This window comes from Pelophylax lessonae, assembly GCF_965119305.1.
Source record: "Pelophylax lessonae genome assembly, chromosome: 5".
Taxonomy (NCBI): domain Eukaryota; kingdom Metazoa; phylum Chordata; class Amphibia; order Anura; family Ranidae; genus Pelophylax; species Pelophylax lessonae.
The window spans coordinates 397,209,310-397,231,484 of NC_138772.1; the positions used below are offsets into that span (position 1 = coordinate 397,209,310).

Here is a 22,175-nt window from a genome sequence, read left to right on the forward strand (position 1 = left end):
TATAACACCTTTGACTCTTCTGGGAAGGCTGTCCACAAGGTTTAGGAGTGTGTCTATAGGAATGTTTGACCATTCTTCCAGAAGCACATTTGTGAGGTTAGGCACTGCTGTTGAACTAGAATGCCTGGCTCAAAGTCTTCGCTGTAGTTCATCCCATTGGTGTTCTATCGGGATGAGGTCAGAACTATGTGCAGGCCAGTCAAGTTCCTCCATCCCAAACTCACTCATTTATGTCTTTATGGACCTTGTTTTGTGCACTGGTGCACAGTCATGTTGAAACAGGAAGAGGCCATTCCCAAACTGTTTCCACAGAATTGAGAGCATGAAATTGTCCAAATCTTAGTATGCTGACGCCTTTAGAGTTCCCTTCACTGGAACTAAGAGGCCAAGCCCAATCCCTGAAAATATTCCCATAGACACACTGCTAAGCCTTGTGAGCAGCCTTCCCAGAAGAGTTAAAGCTGTTATAGCTGCAAAGGGTGGGCCAGCTTAGTATTGAACCCTATGGAGTAAGACTGGGGTGCCATTAAAGTTCATGTGCGTGTAAAGACAGGTGTCCCAAAACTTTTGGTAATATAGTGTAATATGTGTGCACCAATTCAAATTTTGTTCCACACAAATCACACAAAAAAAAAAACACTAACTGATAATATATTTGTACTTCTGAATGTTTTTGTAATGAGTTTCATTATGTATTATTTTCTTACTAAGCTTATTCTGAAAGTGGAAACTCATCTTGAAATTTAAACTAAGAAGCTAAACTCCAGGCTTTACTTTGTTAAATATGCTGTCCTGGGCGTTTAAAAAAAAAAAAAATAGCTTTTGTTGCAATACACACCTCATTTTATCTAGTACCGCTCATCTTCTGGGTTGAATGACACCCAATGTCAAGCAACTCACTTCCTGTGTGTGCAGGCTGTCAATGATATTCCCATCGTGGGAATGCATCATCATGCAGACCAGGTTCACAGTACTCCTGGACTTAGCAATGCTAGTTAAGACATCATGCCTAACGCCGCCATGCAGGAGCATATGAAACACCCTGGCCTTTACCTGACTGGCCTGTGGTTTACAGAAAAGAAGCTAGGTAAAATTATTTTTTTTTAAGAAAGTGGCAGCGACAAGTTTTGGTTTGGTTTGGATAGGGCCTCTGTCCAATTTTACTGCTGTCTGGGGCTCAACTAGAGAGATTTTTCTGTAACAACATTCACCAGACAGGAAGTGATGGAATTTCTGCAGCAGAGATAGAATGAAATGCAGAGAGGACTTCCAGTCTTACCTAAACAACTTATGCCTGTGTTGCTGTTGGAGACTTTTCCTTCAGGGGTCCTGAATTGCAGTAAAACCTGACAGGGGTTCCAATCCTTTTATACTCAATGCCAGGGTATTTCAACCAAGGTACCGCAAAGAGTCCTCAGGGGTTCCGCAGCCATGTACTGGTCTGAGCGCTACAAGTTTTTGATTTAACATGATATTATTTTTGTATGTTTATGGCTATTCTTATCCTGAAAATAAAAAATATATAAAAAACAAAAAAAAAAACTCCTGTGCGCAGTGACTCTGGTAAAAGAGAGAGAGCACAGCTGCACGGCTCTCTCCTCCTGCTTCTCCTCCTCCCTACAGCTATGTAAACATCTATGTAAATGGAAAAGCAGAAAGCTGTGCGGGCAGGCCCCCTGCATCCTCCCAACCGATTACTTCATCAGTCAGACGGCACTACAGCTTTCTGCTTTGCCGGCAATAGTTCACATAGCTGTAGGGAGGATGAGGAGGAGAGAGACATATGGGTGGTGCTCTCTCTCTCCTCGCAGAGTCACAGTGCACAGGAGTTAACACAAAGTAGCGCTCTCCTCCCAATGAGCAGGATTTTACTACTGCCCAGCCCACATTTGTGCTAGGAGAGGGATTTTGGGGGGGGGGCGATCTTATGCTAAGAGGGGGTTTGTGCTGGGAGAGGGGATGGGGGGAGGGGGTTGTTGGAGCGGGGTTTGTGCTAGAAGTGGGGATTGGGGAGCAGGGGGATTTGTGCTAGGAGGGGGGATTTAATGGGGGATTTGTGCTAGGAGGGGGGATTTGATGGGGGATTTGTGCTAGGAGGGGGGATTTGGGGGGTTGGATTAGGGTTTGTGCTGAGAGTCAGAATTTGTGAGCAGGGGGCTAGGAGAAGGAATTGGGGGGAGGGTGTGCTAGGAGAAGGAATTGGGGGGGGGCTGTGCTAGGAGGGGGGATTTAATAGGGGGATTTGTGCTAGAATGGGGACATTGGGGGGGGGGGTGTTAGGAGGGGGGATTTGTGCTAGAAGGGAGAATTTGGAGGGAGGAGAGTTACAATCTTAGATCACTGAACTCTGCCACAGAGACTATATTTTAGGGCTTTTCACACCATGTGCAGTGAGGTAACATGTGCAAAATCACGTTTTTCCGTACAGCACAAAAATGTGCTTCCTTTTGCAGTTGGATGTGGGTGCCATTATTTCCTAATGACACCCCACGCATCTAGCAAATGTGTATATGTTTAAAAAAATGCGACATGCGTAAACGCACAAAAAAAGCACATGCTTGGACACAACTCCTGGTGTGAACAAGCCCCCAGACTGGTGTGCCCTAGGACTGTGCACAGTTCTCAAGGGTGCCTTGACTAAGAAAAGGTTGAAAAACACTGCTTTATGCAAAAAAAAAAAAAAACCTTAAATTGCTCTAATTTATGCTTTTTAAATCTCTTGGAGACTGGTTCTCTGAGCTACTATACATCCAGGCTGGTCCACTGTCCAGGACTGGTGGATTACATAGGTCTTTATATGTACTAGATGGTTTTCGAGGGTCTAATGCATTGAACATAGTCATGAGGGGGCTTAAATGTGGCAGGCAGTTATGGGATATTTAATATGCAGGGATGAGATCAGGTCAGAGGCCGTATGTGGGTTTGAGGCGAACCCACCCTTTCACGAATGCAGCAATTGGTCCACAATAACACATTGTAATTATAATGCACTGCAAATGCCTTTGAACCTTGGTTAGCTGGCTTAGAAAACCCAGTAATGGGGGCTTTATTATGTACCAGCCCTCTCACTATCAAACAGGGGGTGCAAAGCAGCCATAGTGTCAGTGTACTATAAGCTTTTGCAGGTAAAGAATAGGGAAAGTTGTCAAACTGCATAGGATCAGTTAGGAAACTGTTGTTTAATGTACTTATTTTTGGGGTTTTTATATCTGTAATTGAGTTGAGACTGGCAGTCACTTTTAACAACATGCTGTCCCTACCATAGCAATCTTTTTTCTTTTTTGTTTTGGGGAGCAGTATTTTTGGGTTTCTTTTTATTTGTGGGGAATATTTTTTTGGGGGGTTCTTACTTTTTATTTTTTGTAGATTAAGTTTAGCTTAGGGTGCTGAAAGTGCAGCATTCACTTGTTACAGACCATCTGTAAAAGAAAAATGTAATTATTTAAAGAAGTGTGCACTTAAATTGCCTCATATTATACCACATTCGACATTCAACACTCATTGAATGTATCCTCTTCCCATTCCTTAGTTGAAATAAAAGTTAGGCACACACCAGTGCTTATTATCCCTAATTACAACTATCTGCTGATGGCAAATTTTACACTACTGTATTATCTGCAGGTTGATAATTATTTTAGTAAAACCCCAGCCTGTGTTGTTTGTCTGTAAAATTATGCTTAAATCGTATATTTAATTGTCCTGCTGCTGGCCACTTTTTCACTGCTGTATCTTCTGCAATATTTTAAAGTGGCATTAAATCCAAAACCAAACATGTTTATATTGTAGTTTACCAATTCATAGATGTGATGGCTGCAATAGTTTTATTACTTAGTTAGTTTTATTTTTTAAGCTTTCAATCCCTTTTTTTTTTACCTGGTGATCTGGCCAGTAAGTCTGTTGTTTTTTTTTTCAAAATAACAATTACACAAACTATTTGCCTCCGGAAGGGGTGTTTACAATAATCAGCTTTTATGTAAAATCTTTTATCTATCTAACAGCTTTTATCCCAAAATGGAAAAAAAAAATAAATGGAAAAAAAAATTCTGTGACTGCATATAAAGTATGAGCTGGAGTTCAGTTTTCACTGAGGATAAAAAAAGCACTTGTTCAGAAGTTCAGGTCTTCTTTTACTAGTTCAGGTATCTTTTACTAGTTTCCCGGACCATAGGAGTTTCCCGCACATCCGGCAATATCTCTTCACCAGCACTTTTTCTTATGAACTTTTTTTCTTGATGAACATATGAACATTTTAAAACGTTTTTTTTATCTCCATTCATTTTTATCTTTATTCATTTTTTGCTTTTTTAACTTTTTACCCAAAAAATATTTTTTGTGTCTCTTTTTTTTTTTTTTTTTTTTTGGGTTTATCTATTTTTACTCATTTTTGGCACGTTTTATCAGTGAATATATTTATATTGTGCACTATTATCACTGCTACTGTGATCAGACCATTCTCTATTGGATCTGTTTTTCTTCCTTGCACGTTGCACTTTATAGTTCACTTACACCATTTATTTCCTCCTCAGTGATTTTTTACCACCATTACTATTTGTGGTTATATTATTTATGCACTTTCATGCACTGTGCACTTTACCACAGTTCCCTGTTATTATTCAGCATTTTTATTCAGTTATTTATGATATTGATTTTTATTTATTTGCTCTCATCTATTATTTGTTGATGTTTATTGAGGTTTTAATTGGCACTATTGTCACTGTGCACATCACCACATCAGTTTTATTTTATATTGTTTTTGCTGCTACTCTGCTTAGTTATTCATTTTAGATGTATTATGTATATTTATTTTTATGATTCCATTATTTATTGGGGTTGATTGAGCGCCGGTTCTATATATTTTCATTTTTCCTTTTGTATGTGGAGACACTGCTAGGAATTGGCTGCTTATCACCAGGCCCCATTTTTCACAGTACATTTCATTTCTATTTCTATTTTTATCTATATATTTTTTTACTCTATATACCATATTATATATTTCTCTGGTCCGCCTATTACATCTGGTTGATGGTCAGCGCATAGGTTTATCCTATTTTCATATATACACCTTATTGACATTGGAATATAGTGAAGCAGGTACACTGCTAACTTATCTGCAAGAGCCATACCTGTCAAGGTGTTGAGAGACATTTTGACTGCTGTCCAAAAGTTTCTTCGCTTTGCACAATCCCAGATGATGTGTAAAAGCATTCCCTTGCTTTCCTAACACCTCCAACACAAGGGTAAGACTTGTGAGTGTAGTTTGTGTAGAAATGGTGGTGGTTTTATACCAACGTGTTAAGATGTTGTATCCATTTTCATTGTATGAATTGGCTATTACTGCCTTATGTACAAAAAGAAGAATGCGGTCTTTTTGGCCCTGGGTTAAGGTGGTGTATAGGTCTTTTTCCTCCTTCATTAGAAAAGTGGGGTTAGGTTTGTGTTTCTTTTTAATGATTTGCCCCCTACAGCAGTGCCCAGCTCCTGTGCCCATTTTTCAACAATCCCTTGCCTATTAGCCTTAAAAATGGCCAAAAATAGATTTTTAAAGTTAGCCCCGTAGACATCAATGGGGCTTGGATTAATGTTTGCAAGTTTTGAACTTTGAGATGAGTTCCACAAACAGCCTGTGAACTTAACCCAGGCCAATAATCTATTCCTTATTCCACAATGACACACCTGTAGTTCTACTGCTCTGTTCATGCCCAGCTGTTCTATACATGCATTCTGGCCTATTTTCCATATTTATGCTTCCATTTCACAGTTAATAGAGGAAACATTAAATATCAGGACAGTTAGTTTGCATTTCTTGCTATAAACCCTGTGGGTTCCAGGAAGTGTTCTTGACACTTCTCCCTGCTTCCCACACAGAAAACCATCTGTACATGCCATGATGCAGCTAAAAAGTAATGACATTTCAACAACATAAATGTTTCCTTATGAAGCATAAAGAAAGTAGAACATTTACAGACTATTTGAAGGAGATGTGTGGCTGCACTGGATGAGGGACACCTATTGTGTCTGGTTTCAGTCAAGCGAACATAATTTAGTGGGTCCTATCCAAATTCTAGATTACTGCTTTGATTTTATGTCAGTTTGAAACAAGGTATAGGAAAAAGACCTGCATGAAATGTCTGTTCCTACTTTAGAGGGAGAATTGGAAGACGGGAGTAAGAAAAAAATGTTGGACAGATTAAGGCCCTATTAATTGCAATGGGGTCCAATGCAATAATACACCACGGTTAACTTGCATTGCAGCCCATTTATTTGAGTGACCTGGCATACCCGGCTTTTACATTTACATGCCTTTTGCAGGCCAGTGATTAATCTAGTAGTGAAGCAAGAATAACAATGACAGCCCTGGGCATGCACGTTCAAAAACACATCAGCAATGTCAGACCCTATATCAGTGATGATGAACTTTGCCACCCCAGATGTTTTAGAACTACTTTCCCATGATGCTCAACTACAATGCATATTGAATGAACATCATGGGAAATGTAGTTCCAAAACATCTGGGGTGCCAAGGTTCACCATCACTGCCCTATTTGGCAGGTTTACTTAAAACAGGCATATTAAATGCAAGTGCAACAGACAGGTGAATAGTGGTAGATAACTTGTCAAGGGTCCAATTTGTCTACTGAGGGCCACACCTACTTAATTCCAGAAAGATATTACAGCATTTTTCTATTTCAGGTTATGCTTACAACATTTTATCCATAAATAGATAGGACCATATAACATTCCTACAGTTTTTAGCTGCCTTTAAAACTGGAAAACAAAAGCTGGAGTGAGAGTGCCATATGCAACCCATATGCAACCCAAAAACACCAGTTTGACACAACTGCTTTAAATGTTGCTAGTAGAGGGATAAGGATGACATATGTGAAAAAAAAAAATGAACACCCTGCTCCAAACAGGTTTTAACCCAACTTTAGGGTGTCCTAGATTCCCTTGTTTTCACATTTCCTCCCCATTGTTGTATCCCCAGGTGTTTTTGTTTCAGCCAAGTCAACGGTTCTCTTCACATTCTTTTTCCATTGGCAGTGGGTGGATGCTGCCTCATACTGATGTGTTGCTGCTCTCTGTAGCATTCTCCTGTAAGTCCAGGGTTTAGCCTTACAGAAAGTAGGTTGAATGTTCATCATTATGAGGAGCAGTGCTGCATTGCTGGACCAATGAGTCTGCAGGGGACAGAGCCAGGGACCTGGTGAGTATAAAAGCCAGAGCTGCTAGGGGAACTTTATGTTTTTGTTTGGCTCAATCTGAAATCAAGTTTGTAGGGTGCACAAAATAGCTATGATGATGTAGAAAGTGTAATTTTCAATAGCAATAAGTTGCTGACTGGTTGCTTTTTTTTCACCAGCACGTGCATATTTGCTCTCTGTTATCTTATTTGCTCCTTATAAAAATAGTACAACCCTTTGACACAATTCAAAATATATTTCTGTATAGCAAACTGAGAATCTTTAGTCTAAACTAATAAAGTAGGGATGGAGTTTAACGAAAACTTGGTTTTGTTTGAGTGAATATAGATGAGATTATTTTGAAGTGTCACAATGTTGTCCCCGAGTGAATTGCGTGTTATTCACAGTTTTTGTATAGGTATGAGTCGAATAATTAGCTGTATAAGCAAAGTTTACCTCTGAAATTAAATTCTTGGCATGTTTCTAAAACATTTAGTATGCCGAAGGTCACCACAGTCCTGTAAATTGCATAGGATGGATTCCTCCGCAGGATCTAAACATGTGCTTTTAGTTGGCTTAATGAGTCAGAGACCGTGATGAAAATCGTGATGGAAAGCAGATGTTATAATTAAGTTTTGTGTAAAGAACATAGAGAAGGTATTTTCTTTCTTCAACAACGTTTCATGGAAAATAGTTGTCTTTTAGATCTTTACTTTAAATTGTTTAGCTCTTGGGAAAGCTAAAACTCAGCTTTGTACAAGATGGACTTAGAAAGTGTATGTCAAGCCAAAACGTTGTTCTGAGTTTTGGATAGAGCCTGGAAGGGTTAGAACCCTGTCACATTTTTACTGCTATTAGGGGCTTTACTTTTATAGACAGGGGAACTTTCCGAGAGCAACACAGAAAAGAATGTTTTTGTTTAGTAGACTAAGAAAAAACTGGAACCCCTGTCAGATTTTTGTTTCTGTCTATGTCGCTATTGCACAGATGTTTTTTGAAAAATAAGTAACATAAGTAAAAGGAGTAAAGAGAAAAGAACATCATTAAATCAGGGAAAACTATAGGTATAATTTTTGTCTTTAAGGGCAACACACAAACTTAGCAACATTCACAATGTATACAAAGTTTCGGGAATAACAGAACCAGTACTATACCAAACTGTCCATGGTTTCCACGCCTTGTCAAATCTTCCTCCACAAACTGGTAAGGCTTTTACGGGCCCGGCATGTATGATATAAGTTGTTAACCTGTCTACAAGCCCTCCAACAAAAAAGGAGGGCTGAACAAGGAAAAGTTAGCCAATTGGTAAGTGGGTTAAACACCAACAGGTTATCAATTTTTGTACTAACTCCCAATGATTTATTCAACTATATGCATATACAGTATAGCCGAGGGCTGTGAGCCATTCCGAAGGGGTAAACGAGCAGTGAAGGTCTGCTTCCTATTTTAGGAAGGGAGGCATCTTTGTAAATATCAGTTTCTGTTTGATTAGGTTGTAGAATAAAGAAATACCTTTAACAAAATTAGCACGTGAAGAGAAGATGTCCAGGCTGGCAGAGTGGTAGAAACAATGGGAAGAATATATATATATATATATATATATATATATATATATATATATATATATATATATAAGCGATGCGCGTATATACAGTAGCTCGCAAAAGTATATTTATAATATTTTGTGTGGCCACCATTATTTTCCAGCACTGCCTTAACCCTCTTGGGCATGGAATTTAGCAGGGCTTCACAGGTTGCCACTGGAGTCCTCTTCCAATCCTACATGACGACATCACAGAGCTGGTAGAGACCTTGTGCTCCTCCACCTTCCGTTAGAGGGTGCCCCACAGATGCACAATAGGGTTTAAATCTGGAGACATGCTTAGCCAGTCCATCGCCTTTACCCTCAGTTTCTTTAGCAAGGCAGTGGTCATCTTGGAGGTGTGTTTGGGGTCATTGTTATGTTGAAATACTGCCCTGCGGCCCAGTCTACGAAGGGCGGGGATCATGCTCTGCTTCAGTATGTCACAGTACCTGTTGGCATTCATGGTTTCCTCATTGAAATTTCGTTCCCCAGTGTCAGCAGCACTCATGCAGCCCCAGACCATGACACTCCCATCACCATCTTGACTGTAGGCAAGACACATTTGTCTTTGTATTCCTCACCTGGTTGCCGCCACACATGCTTTACACCATCTGAACCAACTAAGTTTATCTTGGTCTCATCAGACCACAGGTCATGGTTCCAGTAATCCATGTCTTTAGTCTGCTTGTCTTCAGCAAACTGTTTGCGGGCTTTCTTGTGCATTATCTTTAGAAGAGACTTTCTTCTGGGACCACAGCCATGCAGACCAATTTGATGCATTGTGCAGTGTATGGTCTGAACACTGACAGGTTGACCCCCAACCCTTCAACCTCTGCAGCATTGCTGGCAGCACTCATACATCTATTTCTCAAAGACAACCTCTGGATATGACGCTGACTTGTGCACTCAACTTCTTTGGTCAACCGTGGCGAGGCCTGTACTGAGTGAAACCTGTTCTGTTAAACCGCTGTATGGTCTTGGCCACCATGCTGCAGCTCAGTTTCAGGGTCTTGGCAATCTTGCTATAGCCTAGTACAGTAATGGGGAACCTTGGCACCCCAGATATTTTGAAGCTACATTTCCCATGATGCTAAACTACACTGCAGAGTGCATGAGCATCATGGGAAATGTTGCTCCAAAACATCTGGAGTGCCCAGGTTCGTCATCACTGGCCTAGGACATCTTTATGTAGAACAACAATTCTTTTTTTCAGATCCTCAGAGAGTTCTTTGCCAGGAGGTGCCATGTTGAACTTCCAGTGACCAGTATGAGAGAGTGAGAGCGATAACACCAAATGTAACATACCTGCTCTCCATTCACACCCTAGACTTTGTAACACTAATGAGTCACATGACACCGGGGAGGGAAAATGGCTAATTGGACCCAATTTTGACTTTTTTACTTAGTGGTGTACTCACTTTTGTTGCCAGTGGTTTAGGCATTATTGGCTGTGTGTTAAAATACTTTGAGGGGACAGGAAATTTACACTATTATACAAGCTGTACACTCACTACTTTACATTGTTGCAAAGTGTCATTCCTTCAGTGTTGTCACATGAAAAGATATAATAATAAAATATGTACAAAAATGTGAGGGATGTACTAACTTTTGTGAGATACTGTATATATATTATATGATATTATAAATTGTGTTATGTCGTGGGTAAGTCAGTAGAAGAGCTGCCTAGTAACTACTGGGTTCATTGTCATCACAAATCAAATTTGTGTTCCTTCCCCTTGGGTTACTGAGATAGAAATGAATTTACTTTACTAATGTATTTCCTTTATGATGGATGTGGCAGTTTATTATCTAAACCATATTCCTACTCAATAAAATACCTATTTATTTTGCTTAGTACACTACGCGGTCTATTTATAAAAAAAAATTGTTGCACAAATCCCTCAATCATTCATTCAGCTGTCATGATAATCCCGTATTTTGTCTCATATGTTTTTTTCCCATGATCATTATTTTCATCTAGTTCCATAATGATGTATTTTTCTAATTGAGGTATCGGGAAAATGTTGCATTATGGTCACCAGATGGAGCTGGCGATCAGAGGAAATATACATATTAGGTAAAATATATGATAATTCATGACAGCAGAGCGTATGCTTGAGACATTCACAAACCACATTTTTTTAAAAATAGACCACTATTAATCAACCTCATCACACTGGAGGTGTCCTCTTTGTGCCACTAACTTCTTGTACCTTAAAGATGTTAGGATCACCCCACTGTACAATGCAGCAGAGTTTGCCTTCTTGTGTGTACAGAATAATAGCAAGTTAATAGAGATAATGTCAACTATACTAATAATACTTTAGTACATTAAATGGGTGATAACTGAAGATAAAAGACCTTTAATCACATATTTGAAGAGCGCTGGGGTAAAGAAAAACATATCAGTATAGTGGAGGTAGAGGTTAGCACTCCCCAATAAAAACTACATGTACTTGATCCAGCCTGCCCGTGCCGGCCACCTGCAGTAAATGTACTGTGGGCGGTCGGCAATTGATTTTTTAAAGCTCTCTGTAGACTAGCATTATACTAAACAGGCCTTGCAAATCTTTGCCACTTTCCAGATTGGATTGCATGTTTAAAAAATATTTATGGGTTGGTATTAATTCCAGTTGGCTGCTCAGACATGAACAGCTGTAACCAAATGAAAAAACTAAAGTTCATCATGTGCGTGGTATGATTCTCAGTTCTGGTCCCAGTCTGTTGACTAGGAAATTATAGTATAGGAACTGAAATGAAAAGGGGGATGATTTACTCATGGCTTTTTATTACTTCCAGGTTGCTAGTACGGAATATCTGGGATTAGATTATCACTGCAATCATTGAGAAACTCTGGCACCATAAGTGAGGTTTCCATACTAGGCCCTTTCTCTATTGGAAGAGCAGTCTTGTACCTGTATTGCTACTGCCTGCTCAAAAGAAGGGGTTTGCTCATTTTCAGAATTACAGGTTTTTACCTAATTCTTAGAAGATAGTTAGCAAGGGCCACAAAAATATAATATGCCCAGAATTATTAGATTAAGTCAAGTTGGCTATAATTGGTTCCAAGTCCTGTTTGGATATTGAGGATTTCAAGCTTTAGATATAAGTTATGATTGGTAAGATTGCATTGCAGTGGAATTAAAAGAAAAAAGGAGGACTTTTTCTGGAACACGGGATGTTTGAAGCAAGATTCACTAGGGTGAGAAAAACATCCCCCTTCAGTGATTCTGTGCATGCATATAATTTGTTCTAAAACGATTACGTTTTAATAGACCAACAGCCAGTGGGGGACCTGCCTAGCCTCCCATTGGTTCACTTCTTTATAGCAACCGCTAAAAAAATACACATATCTCCTAAAAATAGGTAATACAATATAGCTGCTTGCTTTGTACATGGTTTATTATATGTTATATGTAAAAGCTTTAACATATTGTCCAAGGAGTCGTTTTTGAGGCAGATGTATCACTTGGGGTATATGTACAACATGCTGAGAAACACATTCTACGTGGATACTAGGGAGCACACAGTGTGCTATTATATCGTAATTTATGTTGAAGTGGAAGTCTTGTTGCTGCCGGGAGGCCAGGGACAGGAAAATCTATAATGTAATTACACAGTTTGTCTCCTAATTCTCACACCGTCAGCCAGAATTATCACATGACAAGTGTGCATAGAGCCACTAGACATCAGCACTAATCAGGCTGGATAGCTCCTGGCACTAACCTGTGCTATCAGGGTCTGCTAACAACCACAATGACTCTTGCTGTAATGACTTCAAGCACAGCTAAATTACTCATATATCTATTCTTGCACCAACTTTTCATTTGTAACAAGACAGACAATGAGTGATTCATCATTAATTTCACTGCGTTTTCTATGCCTTGCTACTTTATGAAGCAGCAACTAATCATTTTAATTAGTTTCTAGTCTGTTGCAGTGATGCTCTGCCAAATCACACTGCTTACACATAGAGGTGAATTATCAGCAAATGAGGCTTGCTAGAATACATTTACAAAATAATAGTCCTTGTGAAATCTCACAATAAACTATACATTTGGGGAATCCGCACAAGGATTCATGCAGATCACCTTATTTGACTTGCATCTATGTTGAAATTCAAATGAAAATCTGCAGATTTATAGTAGGTGACCTTTTGTGGTCACCCCTGGCTAACATGATTCATGAATATGCCGTCATCTGCATAGCTCATTTTGCACCATCAACTCTGTTCTAATCATTTGATCTCAGACAGCTGAGCAAATGTACAGTAGGCACTTGTTTGTTATATCTATAAATAAAAAAGTATACAATATAAAAGACTATAAAATCATTTTGATAGTATATAAGACAGGGCTATACACAGGTCTTGTTTGGACTGGCTTGTATTATTTATGTGTTTGATTTACTATATCTTATTTCCCAAAAGCTAAAATCTAAGTATAATCTTACCATCCAATAACCAGAACAGTATTGTCTAACTATTGAGAGCATACTTTTTCATTGTCCAACTGGCAGGTTTGGAGTGGTCTAGTGTTATTGCATAACTTTAGTAAAGAGAAGTGAGGTCACCAACCTGGCCATCCTGCCTGGATTTTTTTTATGTATTTAGAACACGCCATACATCCAATGACTTAAATGAAGACATAATCCAACAGTAATTGTTCTTAATACGATGAAAGGCACATGTGGAATGAACTGTTCCACCAGGTCTTCATGCTCCTAATGCCAGGTTCAGTTCCTTTCCTTAACAGTACAATACGAATCTATCTAATTATGGATATGGTGAATCTTAGAGAAACAAACATTTGACACATTTGAAAAATAAATAAATATCTACATGGAAGGTCACAATGGCCACATCAGCAGTTGCACTGCGGCTACCGTGAAACAGTACAGTAACAAAAGGACTAAAAAATAATTATAATGTTTAGTGAGGAATGATACAAAATAAGATTGGAAGCTTGAAAGTAACTAACTCTAATATATAATAAAAAGCTGCGCTAACAATTGATAAAGCAAATGTATGAACAATGGGAAATTGAGTACAATCAAAGTTCATAAGAGAGTATCAAGGTCAAGTGTAAAAGTCCAAGGAAGCCTCCAACAGACTCCGGGTTAAAGAAAGCCCACCACCAGAGAGCACTCGGTCAACCGCTGTGAAGCATGCATAAGGGGTATGCGCTTACCAGAAGGATACAGGTTTTAAGCATGGGTATACACCAAATAGCCTCAGAGCCAGCTCCAGCGTAAGTCACCTCTCCCACCGAATGCAATCAGGAATAAGAACAGCACCAGCTACCTCGTCCTTTTTCCTAATTGATATACAGCTGTCACATGACCCAGATCTTTCTCAGCTTGTCTGCAGATAAGGAGGAGGAGCTTATTTTCCTCTGCTGCTGGCGTCCAGTGATTCTGCATTGCACACCGTTCTGCTCATCATGGGAGTTTCCACTGTCTGTAGTTCCCCATACAACTGTGAGGCGTCAGAACAGAAACTAATGGCCTGTACACACGATCCGAAAATCGGACGAAAATTAACGCTTGTGAAAGGATCGGACGATAATCGGATCGTTAGTACACAGCTTACGAGAGGCGATCACAACAGTTCACCCGATATTATCCGGTCGTGCAAGCATAAAAATTTTGATCGTATTATAACACATCGTACGATAATCGTATTATCAGTATGTTGTTCGTCCGAAAAAAATGGTGAGCAGTAGACAGCACATGAGCAGTAGACATCATTTTCCCCTCACACGCTACAGCGTGGTTACGCATACCGGAAGCTAAGAATTATCGTCCGAGAAAATTCGTATCATGAGTAACCTCTCCCTTTAAGCGAATATTATTGAGAGCTGCTAGAATACGAAAAATAACAGATGGAACGTCGCCCGATTTTCGGATCGTGTGTACTGGGCATTACTCCTCTCTCCAGCAGGCTCTGGTGATGTTCTCCTCTCCCCAAAGCTCTGGTCTGTGGTGGACATCTGCAACTAACTCTAATAGTAAAAATTATTAAGACATTTTAGAATTGGTCTTGACAAATTAAAATTCTACTACATGGTAGCAAAAAATAAACAAACATTAGAAATAGAAAAACATTACAATGTAGCACAATTCGGTTGGTTGCTAGGTCAACCTGGACACAAAACCGGCGAAACCAAAATTAAGACAGCACATATATTAATTGTGTATTAAGGTGATTGCCTTGAGTTCAACTTTCAAAATTTTGGTCTATCTTTATTGTAAGAATATTTAATAATATCGCTGTGCCTCCATTATGTCAGAATATTTATACTGCTCTGAATATAACAGTGTCTATTTATGGTTAATAAGCAAAGATCTGTGCAGTAGGAGAATCTCCACTTATTTCCACAAATCAATATGTAGCGAATTATTTTTAATTGATTAATTTCTTTTTAAAAGCATATACCAATCTTAGTGAGTACAGTCTACAGTAAGGAATATATATAAAATATTTATTCACAAGACATGTATTCACAATATATGATCAAACAGGAAATGACACAAAAAGATAACTCTACATAAAATACTAACTTCAAACAATCAATGCAATGTGATGTTTAGCTCAATAATGAAAGTGAAACAAGATTACCATTTCTCCAGGTATAGCATAAACCAGTGATGGCGAACCTATGGCACACGTGCCACAGCTGGCACGCAGGGCCCTCTCTGTGGGCACGCCAGCTATACTTGGAAGCTGCCGCCGCTGATGCCTAGGCTCTCTAATCCTCCCTCCCCCCAACACGGCAGCGGCGCCGTGACAAGGGGGGGAGGGAGCGAGGACTGTCAGAGTATTTCCTTGCTCGACCTTCAGTCAAGCAGTGCCGGACAGGGACAGAGTGGCGCTTGCAGAGATGGCCATCCGCTCTGATTCCTCCTGCCTCCCCATTGGCTGCAGCCAAGCACCAATGAGGAGGTTGACAAGTGCACCATGAGACATTTAGTCCCTGAAGACTATGGAGAGAGAGAGAGAGAAATTGAGATCGAGAGTTTGAGATCGTGAGAGAGAGAGAGAGACTGGAGCAGTACACTGTGAGCCAGGGGAAAGAGAGACTGTGAGGATACCCCCCCTGCAGTGCCAGTTGCGGGCCTTGCCATGGGCAACCGAGAGTGAGTGGACAACTATGCGGAGGAAGTGTCGCTGTGTCGCTGGGATTGGTAAGAGGCCCTTGCGGCCATTATCTGTGGCTGTTATTAATTGCAGTGTTGCCACTTTGAAAAAAATAAGTTGGTTTTGTGTCGCAGTTTGGGCACTCGGGCTCAGAAAGGTTCGCCATCACTGGCATAAACCATAGGTAAGTGTTCTATATAAACAGACCACAATTGTCTGCGAATTGCATAGCCGAAAGTCACTTCACTGCAGATGGAGCGAGAATAAGCCATGCAAAACGGAAGACTAAAATCGCAATAATGCGCTGAATCTGATATTAATAAAAATGTATAAAAACAAAAATCAACTTTTTAGAGAAAAATCTGCTATGGTTTATACGGCTGGGATTGTAATCTGATTACCATTAAATATGCAATATAAAACATATAAGGAAGGAAATAAACAATTGAATAATATCAAATAACACAGCAAGGCATATTTACCACACTTAAGATGGCTGCTAGCTTCAAATAGTCATTACCAGAGTCCTAAGATGGATGACTTCTTAAGATGGTGGCCAATGAGGGAGGAGTTTCGTTTAGCGTCCCTCAAAGTTTTAGATAAATGATGGAGCAAGATGGAGTATGTCTAGATGAGTCTATAAATGGACGTAGTAGTGTGTGTGAGATGTATGTGTAATGTATGTTGGGCAATGTAATGTCCTCTCTCATCTCTGGGTTCTTCATTTTTTATATGGTATGAACAAAGGGCTATTAAAATGACCATAAGTTAAACCCAGAGGGATGAAACATTATCCCCATTGGTTGGGATATTCTATCCATTAACTGGTGAGGTCATAGTCACACCTCTCCTAATAACTCAATATTTTGTATAATAAAATTAAAGGATGATTTCTCTATGTTCAAGATTAACTATAAAAGCAATATAAAAACTTGTCCATACTCTCAGTACATACATAAATGTCCATCTAATCTCCATCATGTACCCTGGCAAGCAATGCCATTTATAAAGATAATTATTAATACAATATAATATTTTTATATTGGAAATATCTCATTATCCCAAGACTGCATTTATTAGTGTGTCCAAAGGGAGCAGTATTGTACCGTTCATTAGATTTGGTATTTAGACTAATTAGAACATATTCTTATCTGATGACCTTTGACCTGTCTGGCCAGTGAAGATCCATTAATTATTTGAATTCTGACATAACTGTCAGACATTTAGACTAGGATTGGAAGATCTATAGTGTCTGGCTTGTAGTATTTATGATACCTTAAACACTTAAACTCAAACTTCTCTGAAATGAGGTAATTAGTTACACTTACACATGTCCTTACGCTTAATAGAAAAGTATTCTAACATTTATATATACATATATATACATATATATATAACATCATATATCTATTCCACCATATCAACAATAGAATAAGACTTAATTGTTGATATACAGTTTACACATAATATAAGGTATCTTTAGCATTTATATTTTAAATGTCTGATGAAGAACACTGAGCCATTGTCTATTGTTGCAATACTTACAGACAGGCTGACACTACCATTATGTCTTATCTGATAGAGATGCCAATGTATCACTTTATTTATGACAAAAGGGATACAAAGACCTCTGTTGAAATTATAAGACCCTATTGTAAGAGAAATTTTGTTTAACAAGTACATATGAACTTTCATTCACCTTCAAACAAGATGGAAGCTGCACTATTCAAAATCTTATATGCATAAGATGGAATATACATTGCTTTTTAAATCCATTTTTTTCTATTATTTAATCACCAGTAATCCTGACATTATCACAAATCAACTATGTGTTCAATTCTACCCATCCCCTTTAGGCCTCATTCACACCATGGTGCAGAGACATCAATTTTTCTGCACGGGTTCTGCAAGGGCACACATAAAAAAAAAAATTGTTCTCTGTGCCCTGTTCACACCACAGCACTGCTATCACAAGCTGATTTTTTTCTGCACAGAGACTTGCAACGTGTATGCAGTTTTCTGCACAGGAAAAAACAGACCTGACCTCAACATTGGTGTAAGCAGGGCACATAACTGACACACAGGACAACTGATGTCAACGTGCGTAAAAACTCACTGAAACGCACATAAAAACTGATGTAAAACTGATGTCTCTGCAAGTGAAATCTGTGCAGTTTTCCCATCAGTTCTCATCAGTTTTCATGCACTTATGGTGTGAATGAGCCCTTAATGTTGTATATGTATTGTTAAATGTCATTCATGCTGCATTTCAGTGCTGCTTTACAGTTTGTCATCACTTACTAAAAAGGATCTGATTATATAAATGTATGTTTTCTGAGGGAGAGGAAAGGGTGACTTTATTAAAATAGTCATTAACCCTTCAAAATCATGTCTTTTAAATGAAATACAGGTAGCATTAGATCACTGGTTATCCCATTAAAGAATGAACATTGACCTTAAACCAACTTTTTAATATTAGAGGGCTGTTACTTTTCTATTTTCAGATTATTAAAAGTATACTTTTATTTTACAGGTATACAAGAAGGAACCCAGTGTACAAAGTGTAAAAATAACTGGGCACTGAAATTTTCAATCATTTTGCTGTATATTCTGTGTGCCTTACTCACCATCACAGTATCAATACTAGGATATAAAGGTATGTGCTTTTTAAAAAGAATTTCATAGTAAATTATAACTGTGTGACAGTTAGATAAAATGACCTTAAGGCCCTTTTCACACTTATGTGACCTAAAAGTCACGCAATTTTACCGCAATTTTGTTGCCACGATTTTACCACAATTTTGACTGGACTTGAAACAATGCCTTTGTCTTTGGACCTCAAAACGCATTAAAATCAGCCCAAAGTACTGCAGGGACTACTTTGAAGTTGTTGCGACTTGAAGTCGCACAGATATGAACGGTAATCATTATAAATCATGGAGTACGACTTGTCATAGGACCTTGCAGTCCCAAATCACAGGACAAGTCGCACAAGTGTGAAAGGGGCCTAAAGAGTATAAAAAATATGAGATTGATAATGTTTTGGTTTAAATGTTGCAAGAAAAGTTATAAAGCAATAATCTGCCTTGTTTACACCACGTGCAGAGATGTGCGTTTTTCTGTAAATGTCTCTGTAATTGTTTTCTTTGTGCCTTGTTCCCATCACAACAATAGTGTCATAGGCATATTTTGTGCAGAAATATGCAGTATGTACTGTATGCATTTTTGTGCACAGAAGAAACTCTCACGACACCAACATTGTGGTGTGAACAGGGCACATAGAAAAACAATTTACTTTGTATCCTTGCAGGGACCTATATTAGAAAAATGCATGTCTCTGCACATGGTGTGAACAAGTCTAAAAGTTTCATTTAAACATTAAAATGTATACACAAATTAAGGAAAAAGTAAAGCTGAAAAATAACACCTATAAATGTCTTTCAGTAAATTAAACTAAGAATGCATAGAAAGAGGTTAGGACTGCTGGTTCTGTATTGTATAAGACTAAGAGTGCAACCATCAGCCAGAGTGCCAAAAAGAAGAGGCTTCTTGGACAACCCGTCGCAGGAACAAGGAGAAAGGCCAGTAGTACAGCTGTGAATTTGACTTTCACCACCATCACTTATGGTGAATGAATGAATGTCATTTAAAACTATTTCACCAAGAATATGCCCTTGCAGAGAGTGTTTGGCGAATGTCTGGCTGATGGTTGCACTCTTAGTCTTATACAATACAGAACCAGCAGTCCTAACCTCTTTCTATGTGAGAAACGTTATTTGCTTTACTATGCTGGTGCACAGTGTTATTTTCTATGTATGAGCTGTATGATGGTACAGAATGCATTCCATTTATGTCCTTCAGAAAGGTCAGCATTGCTGTTGAGATAAGCATTTACCTTGCATTCCTGCTCACTCAGTCTGGGGAATTAAAGCAGTTCAAATGCAACAGAAATACAGGATACATATTAATGTGGTAAATTGGCTCCTTATAAAACTTTAACCTGTCTCCTCTGTAGGAGCGTTCTATTACTCCATGTGAGAATTACAGTCACTACACGACTAAGAAATTCTTTAAATATATCAATAGCAAAAAACGAGGTCAGAGCATGTTGCACACATAATTAACAATGATGATTACAGAGGACACAGAGAAGACAACTGTGCTAAATGCTTTCTTCTCCTTAGTCTTTACACAGAAAAAGGAGGGGTATACAGACCATGACTGTATGGTTAGCAGTAATTCACATGACATGCCGCTATGGCTAACAGAGGGTGCAATCATGAAAAGGCTTGATAACATTAACACAAATAAATCACCAGGACCGGATGGCGTGCATCCGAGAGTACTCAAAGAACTCAGTAAATTTATATCTAGACCACTGTTCCTGATCTTTGCAGATAGTATTTTGACAGGAACTGTACCAGGTGACTGGAGGAAAGCTAACGTGATACCAATAGTCAAAAAAGGACAGAGGCATATCCCAGGCAATTATAGGCCAGCCAGCCTGACGTCAATAGTATGTAAATTACTGGAAGGGATGATAAGGGACTATATTCAAGAATTTGCTAAAGTCTACAGTATCATCAGCAGTAATCAGCATGGGTTTACAAAAGGACGTTCTTGTCAGACCAATCTATTAACATTCTACGAGGAAGTGAGCTGTGAGCTAGATAGGGGGAGACCTGTGGATGTGGTGTATCTGGATTTTGCAATACAGTCCCCCACAAACGATTAATTTACAAAATAAGGCCTGCAGGCTTAGACCACAAATTTTGCTCTTGGATAGAAAACTGGTTAAAAGGGCATGTCCAAAGGGTGGTAATAAATAACACATACTCAGAATGGTCTGGAGTGATAAGTTGGATGCCCCAAGGCTCAGTCCTGGGACCAATTTTGTTCAATTTATTCATAAATAGCATTGAGGACTGATCACTAGCTCAATCTCAGTTTTTGCATATGACATAAAATTAAACAGGGCAATAACTTCACATCATGATGCAGAAATCTTACAGAATGACCTAAACAAAATAACAGAGTGGGCAACTACATGGCAAATGAGGTTTAATGTGGAGAAGTGTAAGGTAAATACGCATTAGTGGGGAACCCCTGGGGGAATCAAGATTGCAGAAAGATCTGGGAGTCTTAGTTGAAGATAGACTAAGCAATAACATGCAATGTCAAGCTGCAGCTGGCAAAGCCGGCAGAATATTAGCATGCAAAAGGAAGGGGATGTATTCCAGAGATAAATCTATAATCCTACCACTTTATAAAACTCTGGTCTGGCCACACCTGGATTATTCTGTCCAGTTCTAGTCGCCAATCCTCAGAAAGGATGTGCTGGAACTGGAAAGAGTCCAAAGAAGGGCAACTAAGCTAATTAGGAGATTGGAGGACCTAAATTATAAGGAGTGATTACAAGCACTCGATTTATTCTCCCTAGAGAAGAGATGCCTGAGAGGGGACATGATAGCAATTTACAAATACCTTAACGGTGATCTCAGCATAGGAAAAAAAACGATTCAGTCGCAAGGGGTGCAAGAGGACACAAGGCTATTGAATGCGACTAGAGGAGCAGCAATTTAACCTCAGGCTACGCAAAGGGTTTTTTACAGTAAGGGCAATAAGGTTGTGGAACTCGCTTCCACAAATGGTAGTAACTGAGGGGAGTATGGCTACTTTTAAAAGACTCTTGGACATACATCTCCAAGATCAAAACATTCAGGGGTATGGGAAATGAATACATCCACACACACCTACACAGGTTGAACTGGATGGACTATTGTCTTTATTAAACCTCAACTACTATGTAACTATGTACATAGAAAATATGAACTTCAGATACTTCACACACAGTTTATTACATTGGACTCCACACAGTTGTATGAATGACCCCATTATCAAGAGTTGATTATGACTAATTAAAGATCATACAGTTTGTATATAAGTTGGGTTTACCTATGGTATGGTCCATGCATTTGTAACAGAATTGCAGTCCCCTTGGTAAAACAGCACTGCATTGGTACAGTCATGTCAATTTTTTCATGCAGAGTGCAGTATTGTTGGTATCAACAAGTACAATTTCTTACCAATTACCTACTTAACTGGACTGCTATCTACCTATACCATTGTATGAAATCTGTACCTGTGTTCATTTGATCCCTTGTGAAAACCTGATTGACCTATGTTGAAAGAATGTGATGATTATGCAGTGTATGTTATTGCAATCCTAATTATTCCCAATGTTATTAGACACTGGAAATCTTCCCTCTCG

General features: G+C 38.9%; 1 protein-coding gene across 1 annotated transcript in view; it reads left to right on the forward strand.

Annotated features, from left to right (window-relative positions):
* The window catches only part of COLEC12 (collectin subfamily member 12), a 220,781-nt gene that overhangs the window by 133,025 nt on the left and 65,581 nt on the right, over window positions 1–22,175 (forward strand). Inside the window, exon 3 of the mRNA XM_082259210.1 lies at window positions 18,438–18,560. Within this exon, the coding sequence (XP_082115336.1) occupies window positions 18,438–18,560 (123 nt within the window). The remainder of the gene's footprint in view (window positions 1–18,437; window positions 18,561–22,175) is intronic.